Genomic DNA, 16,944 nt, shown 5'->3' on the forward strand with positions numbered 1-16,944 from the left:
TTGAACAGGAAAGGGCCTTCCCCAAACTGTTGCCACAAAATTGGAAGCACAGAATCGCCTAGAATGTCATTGTATGCTGTAGTGTTAAGATTTCCCTTCACTGGAACTAAGGGGCCTAGCCCGAGCCATGAAAAACAGCCCCAAAACATTATTCCTCCTCCACCAAACTTTACAGTTGTCACTATGCAATTGGGCAGGTAGCGTTTTCCTGGCATCTGCAAAACCCAGATTCGTCAGTCGAACTGCCAGATGGGGAAGCGTGATTAATCACTCCAGAGAACGCTTTTCCACTGCTCCAGAGTCTAATGGCGGCGAGCTTTACACCACTCCAGCTGACGCTTGGCATTGCGCATGATGATCTTAGGCTTGTGTGCGGCAGGTAGCTTAGTGGTTAAGAGCGTTGTGCCAGTAACGAAAGGTCGCTGGTTCTAATCCCCGAACCGACTAGGTGAAAAATCTGTTGATGTGCCCTTGAGCAAGGCGCTTAACCCTAATTGCTCCTGTAAGTCGCTCTGGATAAGAGCGTCTGCTAAATGACTAAAAATGTTTTCTTTTTAAATGTGTGCGGCTACTCAGCCATGGAAACCCATTTCATGAAGCTCCCAACGAACAGTGCTTGTGCTGATGTTGCTTCCAGAGGCAGTTTGGAACTCGGAAGTGAGTGTTGCAACCGAGGACAGACGATTTTTACGTGTGCTAAGTACTCTCAGCCAGCAAACACTATTGTGTCTGAGCCCTTAGAAGACAAGGCTAGCCAGTGCATGTGAGGTGACTAATACAGGCTATGGTGATTAGACTGACAGGCAGATCTGTTGTATTAACAGTTTACAGTGTGACTGCCTGTAGATGGGCTATAAGCTGTTATGACAGCACAGAGCTGGATTCCAGCAAGGGACTGTGGAATCTAGCCTGGGATGTCCTGCTTAACCCCAACCCTCTCTGGCTGTCTGTCTGTGGATCTGACATAGCAGTCCCAGCGCCAGGGATTTGGTTTATGGGCACACAGACACGAGCAAGGACTTACACACACTCGGACGTACGCGCTCACACACGTATGCGTGCGCACACACACACTCACACACACAGGAAGATTTACATCTTCTCATTTGCACCCAAGTCCAACAACCACATACAGCCAACCAGACAAGCCTTACAAGAACTTGGATCCAGGATGTGTGTTATTTTTAGCCTGTACTTTCTATAAAAAGTTTGTCTACTATTCCTGCACTGACCTAGTAGATGTCTAATAGAAGTATATTAAGGCCTCTACATGTCTTTGTCGCACACCAAGGTTATTATAGTAAATGAAAAATGAAACTAAATGAAAAAAATTTGTAAACTGAAATAAAATATTTAAGAAATACATTTGAAAAACTAAAACTATACTGAAACTATTATATTTGACTGCAAAACGAACTAAAATGAAATAAAAAGCATAATAAATTATGTTTATTTTTATTTGCTTTCCCTTCTAAACTTTAAAGGCTTGTTTTTCTAATGGGGTTTTCGAGCTTCTGAATCTGGCAGGTACATTCTGCCAGGAGATGGCGTTACAAATAGGCCTAGCTTGTGCATCACTATTATGCTACTAGCTATGACCAGTGGAAATGCATGGTAACAGTTTGAAATCCAAGGGTGAGCATGGAGCGTGATCAATGGCGGCAGCAAACTCAAAACCAGTGGTCAGTTGAAAACGGAAAAGCCCCATATGGGATTATTTTGAGTACATTGCTGGGAAAGACAAAAGTAAATGTATTGTCAGAAGATACTACATTCTTAGAAAAAATGAGAACCCTTTTGGGTTCCAGGTAGAATCCTTTTGGGTTCTATGTAGAACCATCTGTAGAAAGGGTTCTACATGGAACCCAAAAGGGTTCTACCTGCAACCAAAAATGGTTCTTCAAATGGTTCTCCTATGGGAACAGTCAAAGAACCTTTTAAGGTTCTAGATAGCACCTTTTTTTCTAAGAGTGTAGTGCGTGGTACAGAGATCAAAGGGGAAAAAAACGACCAACTTAAAGATTCACCTGATCAGTGCCCCCAAAGAAGCATACAAACAATTTGAGGATAAAGACAAGGTGAGACAGCCACCAGCTAGCAGTAACGTTAGCTACACGTCAACATTGCCAACGACAACCTCTTCCTGAGGAAAACAAACTTTAGCATTGTGCTTGAAAAGAGCAGAAACGTGGCAACATTCCAATGAGCATAAAAATAGAGAAGCATTGGTGCAGTTATTCAATGAGTCTGGCAAGTCCACAAGACTGTGTGAGGAGCCATCCTTCTGAAAATTCAACGAGACACTTGATCCTAAATTCAAAACTCCTGGAGCTGATAGAGTAAATGGGTTGATTGCTTTGCAAATGGATACAGCAACCCAGAAAGTTAAGGAGATTCTGAAAGAGGCAAGAAAAGTAACCCTGTGTGTTGACTGATGGAGCAAGAAAGGACTGTTTTGTTTATGGGCATATCAGTATGCTTCTACCACCCCTCCTCCAGCAAGGCACAGCAAATATACCTGATTCAACTCATTGAGGTTCTGGGCCCCGTTGCATAAAACATCTTAAGTCAATTTCCCCCTTATCTATTCCCCTCAAAGTTTCCTTACCTGTCAGTTGCACAAAACATTTTAAGGTGAATTTCCCCATTTAAATTAAGTGAAGAAGTTAAGGGTGCCCATGAGGTCCCTTAAGGTTCCTTAAGCGCTTCATTCAGTATGGATGTCAATGTAAACAGCATTTGTGGAGGTGAATGTTGCTTTCCTCTGCCCTGTTTGCAAAAGGAAAACATCAACCAGCTAGCTAGGTGTATAGCTAGCTAGCTACTTAGCTATTCAATGAAAGGTGCACAATCCATGTCTACAAAGCTCCAACCTCAAGTTACACAACTAACCATAACCCCAACCTCAAGTTATACAACTAACGTAACCTCAAGTTAAATAATTTACCTTAACCCTAACCTCAAATTACACAACTAACCCCAACCCCAAGTTACACAACTAACCCTAACCCCAACCTCAAGATACACAACTAACCTTAACCCTAACCCCAACCTCAAATTACACAACTAACCCTAACCCCAACCTCAAGTTACACAACTAACCCTAACCCCAACCTCAAGTTACACAACTAACCCTAACCCCAACCTCAAGTTACACAACTAACCCTAACCCCAACCTCAAGTTACACAACTAACCCTAACCCCAACCTCAAATTACACAACTAACCCCAACCCCAAATTACACAACTAACCCTAACCCCAACCTCAAGTTACACAACTAACCCTAACCCCAACCTCAAATTACACAACTAACCCCAACCTCAAGATACACAACTAACCCTAACCCCAACCTCAAGTTACACAACTAACCCTAACCCTAACCTCAAATTACACAACTAACCCTAACCCTAACCTCAAATTACACAACTAACCCTAACCCCAACCTCAAGTTACACAACTAACCCTAACCCTAACCTCAAATTACACAACTAACCCTAACCCTAACCTCAAATTACACAACTAACCCTAACCCCAACCTCAAGTTACACAACTAACCCTAACCCTAACCTCAAGTTACACAACTAACCCTAACCCTAACCTCAAATTACACAACTAACCCTAACCCCAACCTCAAGTTACACAACTAACCCCAACCTCAAGTTACACAACTAACCTTAACCCTAACCCCAACCCCAACCTCAAGTTACACAACTAACCCTAACCTCAAGTTACACAACTAACCCTAACCCCAACCTCAAATTACACAACTGTGTCCCAAATGGCACCCTATGTAGGGACATAGTGCACTACCTTTGTGATAGTGGTGCACTATATAGGGAATAGGGGGAATAGGGTTCCATTTGGGACAGACTCCATGACTCATATGAGGATGGAAGGAAGGTGAGGGCTTTCAAAGAGCTTGGTTTGAATGGTTTGCAGTGCTACGACAAGTCAAGGACCTATTTCTATTGTGGTCCTCAAAATACTTTCACAAACAGAGTGCTTTGACCGGTTGGTTGGTGGGCACAAAGGAAGTGTCTCTTGCTGCCACCCATCCCTGTTGGCATTGTGCTTGTTTCAGGCAGATCGCTCAAGATTGACTTTGAAATTGGACGTCTGTCCATGTCTTGTGGACGTCGGGAAATGCCTTCAAAACAGTGAGCGATATTACCAACAGGGAGCGATATTACCAACAGTGAGCGATATTACCAACAGTGACTGATAATACAAACAGTGAGCACTATTACCAACAGTGAGCGATATTACCAACAGTGAGCGATATTACCAACAGTGAGCGCTATTACCAACAGTGAGCGCTATTACCAACAGTGAGTGATATTACCAACAGTGAGCGCTATTACCAACAGTGAGCGCTAATACCAACAGTGAGCGCTATTACCAACAGTGAGCGATATTACCAACAGTGAGCGCTATTACCAACAGTGAGCAATATTACCAACAGTGAGCGCTATTACCAACAGTGAGCGCTTTTACCAACAGTGAGCGCTATTACCAACAGAGAGCGATATTACCAACAGTGAGCGCTATTACCAACAGTGAGCGCTATTACCAACAGTGAGCGATATTACCAACAGTGAGCGCTATTAAACCAACAGTGAGCGCTATTACCAACAGTGAGCGCTATTACCAACAGTGAGCGATATTACCAACAGTGAGCAATATTACCAACAGTGAGCGATATTACCAACAGTGAGCGCTATTACCAACAGTGAGCGCTATTACCAACAGTGAGCGCTATTACCAACAGTGAGCGCTATTACCAACAGTGAGCGATATTACCAACAGTGAGCGATATTACCAACAGTGAGTTTAGAATCTGAACTCAAATTGGTAAAACCGTGAGATCTTGTTGCTTGTTTACTGTGAGCGGAGTTTGCCTGTGAGGCTCTTTTCCCCACTCTGCTGAGGCGTTGGCACTGGGCAGCCACGTGTGTGTGTGAGTGTGTGTAAGTGTGTGTGTCAGTCTGGAACCATGTGTGAGCTCAGTGTGAGTGGAGAGGTTCTGTTACCAGCGTGTTATTGACTGACGGCTTGGCTCCACTGTTGCCAGGGTCCACTGTTATGAGAGGCTCAGGCCAGACATGGAGAGAGGGAGGGAGAGTCCAGGAGAGTCCACTCTGTGTGAATGGGTTGGGTTTACGCAGCAGACAGACAGTGTTTGGCATCGAGCGCAAGTGGTGTGTATTCATCCTCATTATCTCAGCAGAGTGGTGGAGAGTGACTGGGGCTTGGGTTGGGCTGGGGCCGGGCCGGGGCAGGCTTGGGCGAAGCACCACAGGTACTGTGCCATATAGCCACTGCCATCTCTGCTGTGTGTGTGTTTTGGAAGTGTGATCACTGATGAAGAACGTGTTGCCATGACTATCTGCATTAAAAGGTGTGCCTTTTAGAACAAAAAAAACTACAGTTTTTTTGTGTTTGTGTGCATGCGTGTGTGTGTGCGTGTGCATATGTATGTGTGTGTGTGTGTGTATTTGAGTGTGTGGGTACCTTGGCTCAGTACTACAGGTCTCAGCGGGCCCTAGGAACACTGTCTGCCAACATCAGAACTGCATTCACACCCAAACACACACTTCAAGTGACCTGGCTCAATCCTCTCAGTCTTCTACTCCTAACATCCATCTTTCTCAATGGAAGTGTGCTGTAGTCAGCTTGTGAACAGGCAGAGTGATTATCAGACAGCTAGCTACCCATTTAGCGTTAGCAACATCTCTGACAACCAGCCAGCTTGGGAGGTAGAACCTAGGGAGGACCGGCTCTCTGGATTTACACTCCATTTAGGAAAGCTGTGTTGGTTCAAAATAAAATGCTATTGTTAATGGGGAAGCTCTTCCTCTCAAGGTGACTCTCTGGTGCTGTTTAGCCAACTCATATGGTATTATCACAGCACAAACAGATCTGAGACCAGGCTATATTAAAGGGGACTTATTTTACTTTAATCAGTTGACCAGACAGAGTGGGTGTTCCCAACTCTGTCATCAAATCAAAATGAATTGTCTGATGCTTGGCACAGCAGCCCCCATCTATAGTGAACATTGGGTAGCCCTTCCCTTAGTCAGTTTGTTGCCAAGCAAATGTGAAAACTAGGAGACACACACATACAGAAACACATTTTTCTATTTTCTGTTGGTCAAAGCAGAAGTTTTTCAGGCTCTGTTTTGCCATCTGATGTGACTGGTGTCTGTACCACTGCCAGGTCAGGCTAACTGCATGCAGGGGAAAGTCAAAGCACTACTTAGGGTGCATCTCAAATGGCACCCTTTTCCCTATATAGTGCACTACTTTTGACCAGGGCCCATAGGACCGCCATAGGAAATAGGGGGGCATTTAGGACTTTCAGTACAAAAAACCCCTGATAGCTATCAATTTCTCTCTCAACCACAAATCACATCTCTCTCTCGTTCTCTCTCTCTCTCTTGCTCTCCCTCTCTCTCTCTCAGACGATGTGCATGCACTCATATGTCTGCATATTTGTTTCATGACTTTGCTGGCTACGAGAGTGTGTGTGTGTTGGTAGAACTCTTTTGGGTTCCATGTAGAACCCTCTGTGGAAAGGGTTCTACATTGACCCCAAAAGGGTTCTACCTGGAACCAAAAATAGTTATTCAAAGGGTTCTCTTATGGGAACAGCCGAAGAACCCTTTTAGGTTCTAGATAGCACTTACTATTCTAAGATTGTAGGGTTTCCCTCCCCAGTCAGCGGTTGTGAGTAGAGTAGTTAGTAGTACTGTTGTTGTTTATGGTGTCCTCTTTTCCCTCGCATCATGCCACAGTGGGCTGTCTGCAGCGTCTACTTCTACTTTTCAGGTTTCTATTGTTGTGGGGAGGAAGCAATAGCAATTGAACAAGCTACAGTCGCGCTAGCTGCAGTGCCAAAGACAGACAGACAGACAGACAGACAGGTGAGAGGAAGTCTAGGAGGAGAGACAACGACCCAGGGATCAAAGACAGGCTAGAGACAAATGTCTTCTGTCCTCACCACCAGATAAGATTTGTTTTCTTCCAAACACTGTCACTCTGTCTGTCTGTCTGACTGTCTGTGTCTGTCTGTCTGTCAGTCAGTATGTCTGTCTCTGTGTCTGTCTGTCTGTCTGTCATTTTATTTTTGACATTTTAGTCATTTAGCGACTTACAATTAGTGAGTGCATACATTTTTCATACTGGCCCCCCGTGGGAATTGTCTGTCTGTCAGTGTGGCTGTCTGTCTGTCAGTATGTCTGTCTGTCTGTCTGTCTGTCTGTCTGTCTGTCTGTCTGTCTGTCTGTCTGTCTGTCTGTCAGAATTTCTGTCTGTCTGTTTGTCTGTCTGTCAGTATGGCTGTCTGTCTGAGTAATAGCTGAGGCCTTTGCCTGTGCCACTACCAGCTCTGGGTTACTGTAGACAGCAGCTGCTGAAGAAGACTACTCTCTGTCATGGTATAGTGACCAGATGAACAGTCGGCTGGTGCTCACCAGGGGGATGTAGGGGGAGACTATCTGGACATCTGGACATGAACTTGTCTGTCTGCTTCCTCCAGGATCTGCCTTCACAATAGCCTTTTACACTTATCCGGTTACATCATTACATCCGACTAGAACTTTATTTGGGACGTTCCTTTTTTAACATGCCCACTTCTGTTAGTTGTCCTCTCTTCTCTTTCGACCCACACCTTCTTAGGTCAGGGTGTCTGGGACCATTTAAAGGCCCCTTTCTTTGGGCAGCCTCGGGGGCTAGAAGTGGGTGGATGGGTGGTGTGGTGGGTCGTATGGCTTTCTGTTTGAAGCCCTGTGTGGTTTGACAGGCTGGTGTGGTGGTGTGGTGCAGGAAAGGAAAGGGGGTTACTCTGTGCCAAATGTTGGCTGTTGGCTTGGCTGGCTCCATAAGGCCCAGAATCAAAAGGCTCTTTATGAGGTGTTGTAAAGAAGAAAGGTTGGTTTGAAGGAGTGTGCTGTGTGCTCAACTCTCTGCCTGCCTCAGACTGAGACTCCAAGGCTAATTCCACTTTTAACATGGACCCTGAGGACACAAGCAGTTACCAGCCCCGCCTGCTGCCTTCCTGCCTGCCTGCTCTGCTCTGGGCTGCCCACCTTGTTTGGAAGAGAGGGCATAGGTGTGTGTGTGTGTGTGTGTGTGTGCTTGCTTGCTTGTATGTGAATAAAACGTCAGAATTCAGAACTCCAGGTGTAAGTCTTCAAATATTGGAAAACCTACTTATACGATGTTCGCATTCGTGGAACAGGGATTGATACATCTACAGTCGTGGTCAAAAGTTTTGAGAATGACACAAGTATTGGTCTTCACAAAGTTCGCTGCTTCAGTGTTATGAGATATTTTTGTCAGATGTTACTATGGTATACTGAAGTATAATTACAAGCATTCCATAAGTGTCAAAGGCTTTTATTGACAATTACATTAAGTTTATGCAAAGAGTCAATATTTGCAGTGTTGACCCTTCTTTTTCAAGACCTCTGCAAGCTGCCCTGGCATGCTGTCAATTAACTTCTGGGCCACATCCTGACTGATGGCAGCCCATTCTTGCATAATCAATGCTTGGAGTTTGTCCGAATTTGTGGGTTTCTGTTTGTCCACCCGCCTCTTGAGGATCGACCACAAGTTGTCAATGGGATTAAGGTCTGGGGAGTTTCCTGGCCATGGACCCAAAATGTTGATGTTTTGTTCCCCGAGCCACTTAGTTATCACTTTTGCCTTATGGCAAGGTGCTCCATCATGCTGGAAAAGGCATTGTTCGTCACCAAACTGTTCTTGGATGGTTGGGAGAAGTTGCTCTCGGAGGATGTGTTGGTACCATTCTTTATTCATGGATGTGTTCTTAGGCAAAATTGTGAGTGAGCCCACTCCCTTGGCTGAGAAGCAGCCCCACACATGAATGGTCTCAGGATGCTTTACTGTTGGCATGACACAGGACTGATGGTAGCGCTCACCTTGTCTTCTCCGGACAAGGTGTTTTCCGGATGCCCCAAACAATCGGAAAGGGGATTCATCAGAGAAAATGACTTTACCCCAGTCCTCAGCAGTCCAATCCCTGTACCTTTTGCAGAATATCAGTCTGTCCCTGATGTTTTTCCTGGAGAGAAGTGGCTTCCCGCGCTTGCTGGACTTTCTTGGGCGCCCTGATGCCTTCTTCACAACAATTGAACCTCTCTCCTTGAAGTTCTTGATGATCCGATAAATGGTTGATTTAGGTGCAATCTTACTAGCAGCAATATCCTTGCCTGTGAAGCCCTTTTTGTGCAAAGCAATGATGACGGCACGTGTTTCCTTGCAGGTAACCATGGTTAACAGAGGAAGAACAATGATTTCAAGCACCACCCTCCTTTTAAAGCTTCCAGTCTGTTATTCTAACTCAATCAGCATGACAGAGTGATCTCCAGCCTTGGCCTCGTCAACACTCTCACCTGTGTTAACGAGAGAATCACTGACATGATGGCAGCTGGTGCTTTTGTGGCAGGGCTGAAATGCAGTGGAAATGTTTTTGGGGGGATTAAGTTCATTTTCATGGCAAAGAGGGACTTTGCAATTAATTGCAATTCATCTGATCACTCTTCATGACATTCTGGAGTATATGCAAATTGCCATCATCAAAACTGAGGCAGCAGACTTTGTGAAAATTAGTATTTGTGTCATTCTCAAAACTTTTGACCACGACTGTACTTGCTATGTGCATTTCTCTCTCTCTCTCACTCTCTCTCTCTCTCTCAGACAGTGTGCGTGCACACACATGTCTGCGTATGTGTTTTGTGACTTTCTGTTGGTTATGACAGTGGGGTGTAAATCCCTTTGGGGTGGGTTAGGTTGGTAGGTTCTCTGCTCCTGTCTGTCCACATTGGTGTGCCTCCTCCTCCCCCCTCTACATCACAATAGGATTCGATAAACTATTAGTGTCCGTTGCTATATCAACGGTGTGATGACCTAATGATTAGAATACTGGAGATCATTACAGCCTAAATGACGTTCTTTTCATCATCGCTATGCAAACAAGGCTTATTTCCGCAACAATTTTGCTGTTTAAACAAGTTTTGTTTAGTTAATAAAATGAAAACATTAATTCAAACTACTTTTGGGTACCTTGGTTCAGGTAGTGAGCTTTCTGACCGCTGTTAAAGGAACTGCTACCGCTCAGTACCTTTAATGAAAGAAAGCAACCCTCACAGACACACAGACACCCATATGCACGCACACACACTCCTACCTTTCTGCCTGAAGCAGGGAAGTCACACAGTGTGTGTCTTTAACCCACACAATAGAGACCTGACTTTCCCAGTTGGATGGTATACAGTGATTCAATAGAGCTTACAGCAATAGAGCTTGAACAGCAATGTCATTATTGGCAACGTTTCAACCTATCTTAACCACAGAGCTGATGTGAGTAAGATGGAGAATTTAACCTGTGGTTGGTACATGAACTGTCAACCCATATGAACAGCCATGACACCGCAGAGGGAGATTACATGAACTGTCAACCAATATGAACAGCCATGACACCGCAGAGGGAGATTACATGAACTGTCAACCAATATGAACAGCCATGACACCGCAGAGGGAGATTACATGAACTGTCAACCAATATGAACAGCCATGACACCGCAGAGGGAGATTACATGAACTGTCAACCAATATGAACAGCCATGACACCGCAGAGGGAGATTACATGAACTGTCAACCAATATGAAAAGCCATGACACCGCAGAGGGAGATTACATGAACTGTCAACCAATATGAACAGCCATGACACCGCAGAGGGAGATTACATGAACTGTCAACCAATATGAACAGCCATGACACCGCAGAGGGAGATTACATGAACTGTCAACCAATATGAAAAGCCATGACACCGCAGAGGGAGATTACATTAACTGTCAACCAATATGAAAAGCCATGACACCGCAGAGGGAGATTACATGAACTGTCAACCAATATGAAAAGCCATGACACCGCAGAGGGAGATTACATGAACTGTCAACCAATATGAAAAGCCACAACACAGCAGAGGGAGATTACATGAACTGTCAACCAATATGAAAAGCCATGACACCGCAGAGGGAGATTACATGAACTGTCAACCAATATGAAAATCCACAACACCGCAGAGGGAGATTACATGAGCTGTCAACCAATATGAAAAGCCATGACACCGCAGAGGGAGATTACATGAACTGTCAACCAATATGAACAGCCATGACACCGCAGAGGGAGATTATAAAGCACTGCATCAGATCCGCTGGAAAAAGGCAATGTGACGAAAAGAGGAAGGAAACATGCGTCTGCTGGAGGGCCTTACATCAGAGGGATGGTAGGAAGAGGTGGAGAGAGAGAGAGAGAGAGAGAGATTGCCAGTGCATCTGATGATGGCTCCACATTATGGCACAGGCTAATTCTGCCGGGTATTGTGGTAGAGTGGAGTAATAAAAACATCCATAGAAATGTGAAGCATCCAGAGCACCAGTCTGCTAGAGTTTCTTGTCTGTAGTGCAGTAGTAAAGTAGGGCCCTTCCTCCCTGCAGTGCCACAGCCTGTGCCATGGGTAGAGGTGCCAGGGGCTCGTAGGGAGGCTCTGCACAGTGTGCCAGCTTGTCTCTCTGCCCCACTGTTCCACAGCCTCTTCTCAATCTGGAGCCCTCTGGCAGTCTGTGTGGCCACTCTACCTACACACACTTACATAGTATGCAGATACACACACACACAGTACACACACAAACCATACACACTCACTGTCTAGTATCTGACTGTAACAGACACATACAGCTTCAGGCTTGTACTCTGGGTTATTTATTGAAGTTAGAGATGCAGACAGACTCCCACCTGTAGCTGTACCGCTCTAACTATCAACTGTAAACAAGCCCAATACAAAGATCCATGTACAGCACTACAACTAGCACATACTTGAATGGCCCATTGGAACAGTACAGTGTGTGAATCAGGAGAGAGAGAAGAGTGAACAGAGAATTATATTTGCAAATCAAATGGAGTCTAGTCTGCAGATTCTGGGCGGAGCCGCTGGCTGGAAGAGTGCCCACTCTGAACTGAGAGGCCACAGTTCTATTCGCATACACGCTAGCACGCACACAAACATACATACGCAGGCAAGAACACACGCTAGCGAGCACACACAAACACACATACAACAAGCACACACACTAACTCCATCACATGCCAAGACTCACCCTGGAACAGTGTCCCAGTGAAGATTCAATCACACCCACCCACAGTCACGTAGACCAAATCTGCAGGCAGCCTATTGTGAAATAATAGTTGCTCCTCTGCCAGGGTGTCATATGCTAGCTAGCTGCTCGGTTAAATCGAGGGTTGCGCAACAACACAAAACACAGTAATGCCTTTGCTTTGCTCACAGTTGAATTGCTATTGGACACATACTGTACGTCACAGCACAGCTCCTCTTCTTCTCTAGAGAAGACAAAACAACAGACAGGTTTGGATCATCACCAGGAAGCCCCTCCTGTCTTGTTCCCTGTGTGTCCTTGCTTCTTTCTCTCCTTCTTCTATTGTGTCAACTTCAAGGGAAGTCAGTTGAACTTCAAGGGAAGTACGTTGAACTTCAAGGGAAGTCTGTTGAACTTCAAGGGAAGTCAGTTGAACTTCAAGGGAAGTATGTTGAACTTCAAGGGAAGTCTGTTGAACTTCAAGGGAAGTCAGTTTAACTTCAAGGGAAGTCCATTGAACTTCAAGGGAAGTCCATTGAACTTCAAGGGAAGTCCATTGAACTTCAAGGGAAGTCCGTTGAACTTCAAGGGAAGTCAGTTGGCCCAGTTGACGTTGACCTAGCTAGACATCTATTTCTGTCTAGTGTACTTGGCACATCTAATGAGGTGCAGTGATAGGATGTTTCTGATGTAACTCCGCAGATAGAGGCTGAAGGGGTCTGTGTGTGTGTCCCTGCATGTGTGCTTCTGCATGTGTGTGCTCATGAATGTGTGTGCGTGCATGGGTGTGTGACTCTGGGATTAGTGTAGGTCATGGCAGTGCAGCTGGACCACGTGTGTACAGAGGCCATTGAGAGAGGGGGATTAGGGGTAAACTGATACTTAGCAGATAATGAGCAGTGGCTACTGATAACTCAACTATACCCTCCTCTCATCTCTTCTCCTCCCCCCTGTCACCCCTTAGCACACAGCCCCCAACACCAATCCCCACACACCACCCAGCTCTCCTCTCGTCCATCACCAGCCTGCAGCTCTCCGGACGGAGATTGTCATGCAAACTGAGGCCAAGGCTTCAGAGCTGATAAGAGGGCCTCTCATTTCAGAGGACTTTTTTTTCTAAACAAAGATGAACTGGGTTTGGGAGACAGGGAGAGACAGGGAGAGACAGGAAGAGACAGGGACAGACAGGGGAGGGGGCTCAGTGGGGTTGATTGAATAGTTCCATGTCATCATTATTGTGGGCCTGCTTCCCTGGGGTGGGGTAAGTGTGGAGGGCTATTTGGATAGGTATGTAGGGTGTGTGTGTGTGTGTGTGTGTGTGTGTGTGTGTGTGTGTGTGTGTGTGTGTGTGTGTGTGCTCATGTGCATGTGTGTGTGTGTGTGTGAACAGGAGTCAGGTTCTGTTCTACTATGACAGGAACCAGTTCAGGTTGTTGACAGATCCTGATGGATTATTCTGTTCTCCGCTGTCCTAGTTTCTCTCTCTCTCTCTCTCTCGCTCTCCACCCCCCTCTCTTTCTCTCTCTCTTGTTCGACCTCTCCGCCTCTCAGACCATCTAATTTACTATCAATTTCTTGACGCCACACAGGGTTTGTCCTTATCAAAGGACTTGTCAAACACATCGCCCCAGAGTCTCGTTTACTGCTGTTATTATTGCATAAACACACAAGTTCACGCCACACTCACTGAGGTTCTATTATATAATAATAATATAATAATATATGCCATTTAGCAAACACTTTTATCCAAAGCAACTTACAGTCATGCGTGCATACATTTTACGTATGGGTGGCCCCGGGAATCAAACCCACAACCCTGGCGGTGCAAGCGCCATGCTCTACCAACTGGACTCTTTCTCTGACCCTGTGTTCAAATCAAATCAAATGTTATTGGTCATGTACACATATTATGCCGATTTTTTTGCCGGTGTAGCTAAATGCTTCTGTTCCAACAGTGCAGTAATACCTACAGTGTTTGTAACATCCAGGGCCAAGAGGATTGCTGCAGATCCCTATTCCCAATTTAGTGCACTGCTTTTGACCTGGGATAAGGGTGCAATTTAGGTTGCAGACACACTCATCTGTTTTAAGAAATGGTTAGAGTAGAGAGGTTGATTTGTTACTTCAGTATTGGGATTATTCCTGAGACTGATTTAAAACACATTTTCCTCAAGCAGAATGAAGCTGTTAGGAATTTAGGCTGTAGACTTAGAATACATTTAGTTTGATATGAAAATGTATAAGAAAAGCATACGCTTGGCTGTAAGCAGCTAGTGACAAATGGCTCTCCAATCCAATGACATATTGCTGCTATTCTTATCATCAATGATTAGTTCTAGTAGCAGTAGCAGTAGAGCAGGGGTCAAAATAGGTTTTTAATGGATTTAGGCTAAGGAATTACAATATAGTTGGATGTAAAATGCATATAAAAAAATGATGCTTAGCATTAAGTGGACCAATAGCTCTCAGATGACACACTGTATCACTGCTGTTTATCATCAATGATAATCTAGTTGCAGTAGTAGTAGCAGTAAGATATGTTTCAATGGATTTAAGCTAAGGAATTTGAATATAGTTTGATGTAAAAAATGTTATGGGGGTTATAGGTTAAGTTTAGACTAGCCCTGTGGTTTCCATTGAAGGTGCTAGGGGGAGGTGGGGCCAGTAAAAGTTCGAATTTTTGCCTCCCTGTTTTTTTATTTTATGATTGGGGCTGCTTTTTTACGGGCCTGGGCCTACAGCTGCTGTTGTGAATAGCTGCCCAAGTTGTCTGGATCCTAATAAAGGCCTGGCCAGCCATGAGACTGTCTTTATAGGCCAGCTTATGAGCCTGGGTCTCTATTAAACCCTGCCAGGGCCGAGCTGAGGAATTTAGGGCCAGGAAACAAGAGAAAAATAGGGTTTGTGTGTCAGTGGGTGGTGGAGTTTGGAGGCTGGTGCTGGAGAAGTGGGGAGGTTGAAGTTTGAGGGGTGACCGGGGGTGAAAGTTGAAAGAAGTGTTATTAGGGAGGGGGTCAACATGTGTGTGTCTCTTACTGAGAGTTTGCAGTGTTAGCTAGCATGTGTGAGGGCCTAGTGTGTGTGGGTGTATATGCGTGTGCCTGTGTGTGTGTTGTGTGCGTGCGCCTGTGTGCGTGTGTGTGGCTTATGGCTTATGGAATCCATACAATGCACAGCTCAGTGCACTTATTTAGAACACCATGAGCATGTGACTCAAGGTACAACTGTGACTTCAGTGGTACGGCAGTCAGCTTGTGTGACTGGGTTTGAACAGGATTGACAAAGTCTGCAGTCTGCAGCAGTGGGAGGGGCAGACAGAGGCAGATGCCAGTTGTGCATGGACTTCTACATTTTGGTCTCTCATCTTCCTACACCTTAGCTACCTTGTCAGGTGTGTGCTAGATTTGTCCTGAGGTTGTGTTAAGTGGATGCCGGTCTCAGTGAGGCAGTCAGAGGCAGTCAGTAGGCTGCTGTGGAATGACTGAGGAATCCCTAGCTGAAGGCACAGCCCTGCCCATTCAGCTACCAGTCCTTATCAGAGGCTGAGATCTGTCAATCTAATCAATCACGCCTCCACTTATTGTCAGTTATCTGCCTGCTGTTAAACGTTCTGCCACCTCTGGTCTCTTGGCCCTCCCACCCCTATGGGAGGGCAGCTCCTGCTCAGCCCAGTCCAAGCTCTTCTCTGTCCTGGCACCCCATTGGTGGAACCAGCTTCCCTGCCCATCTTCTGAAAATATCTGAAACCTTACCTCTTCAAAGACTGTCTGAAATAATCCCACAGCACCCCCCTCACACCCCCTCCTAAATAAAAATGAATAAAAAGCCTTTAGTGAACTAACACTGGCACTTGACTCTTTTCCATCTTACTAGCTCTGACTTTGCTATCTACTTTATTGAGGAAGAATGTACTTACTATGACTGTGAGATGTGGTTGTCCCACCTAGCTATCTTAAGATGAATGCACTAACTGTAAGTCGCTCTGGATAAGAGCGTCTGCTAAATGTAAATGTAAAATGTCTGTCTTCTCCTCACCAATAGTCAGCCAAAATCTCTCGCTTGTCTTTATTTGGTGTGCTCTAACCTTAGCATGAGTGAATTAAACTGTATGATAATGGCTCGCAAACAACTCTATTCGACTGCAAGCTAAAATTTTATAAAATCAATCAACAAATCAACCTCTCTACTCTTCTCTCTGTAGCGGTGGAGACCCAGAGCACCAGCTCTGAGGAGATGGTCCCCAGCTCTCCCTCTCCACCTCCCCCACCACGTGTCTACAAACCCTGCTTCGTGTGCCAGGACAAGTCCTCTGGATACCATTACGGAGTCAGCTCATGTGAGGGCTGCAAGGTGAGGAGGCCCCTGCTTCATCTTCATCATCATCACCACAAACACACAGACAACACTCAAACTCAACACTGACAAGACAAAATAACAGCCTGGCAGGCAGCAAGCAAAATAATATCTAGTTTCTAATGTACTCTCTCTCTCTCGCTCTATTTATTTTATCTATCTATCTATCTATCTATCTATCTATCTATCTATCTATCTATCTATCTATCTATCTATCTATCTATCTATCTATCTATCTCTCTCTCTCTCTCTCTCTCTCTCTCTCTCTCTCTCTCTCTCTCTCTCTCTCTCTCTCTCTCTCTCTCTCTCTCTCTCTCTCTCTCTCTCTCTCTCTCTCTCTCTCTCTCTCTCTCTCTCTCTCTCTCTCTCTCTCTCTCTCTCTCTCTCTCTCTCTCTCTCTCTCTCTCTCTCT

At 45.2% G+C, this 16,944-nt stretch overlaps 1 protein-coding gene across 4 annotated transcripts in view; it reads left to right on the plus strand.

Annotated features, from left to right (window-relative positions):
* LOC121537911 (retinoic acid receptor gamma-A) overlaps positions 1-16,944 on the plus strand; it is a 119,548-nt gene that overhangs the window by 93,168 nt on the left and 9,436 nt on the right. For all 4 annotated transcript variants that reach the window (XM_041845560.2, XM_041845561.2, XM_041845562.2 and 1 more), the window contains one exon: positions 16,381-16,529. In XM_041845560.2, coding sequence (XP_041701494.2) covers positions 16,381-16,529 — 149 coding nt within the window. The remainder of the gene's footprint in view (positions 1-16,380; positions 16,530-16,944) is intronic.

Source organism: Coregonus clupeaformis, chromosome 24 (genome assembly GCF_020615455.1).
Source record: "Coregonus clupeaformis isolate EN_2021a chromosome 24, ASM2061545v1, whole genome shotgun sequence".
NCBI classification, from domain to species: domain Eukaryota; kingdom Metazoa; phylum Chordata; class Actinopteri; order Salmoniformes; family Salmonidae; genus Coregonus; species Coregonus clupeaformis.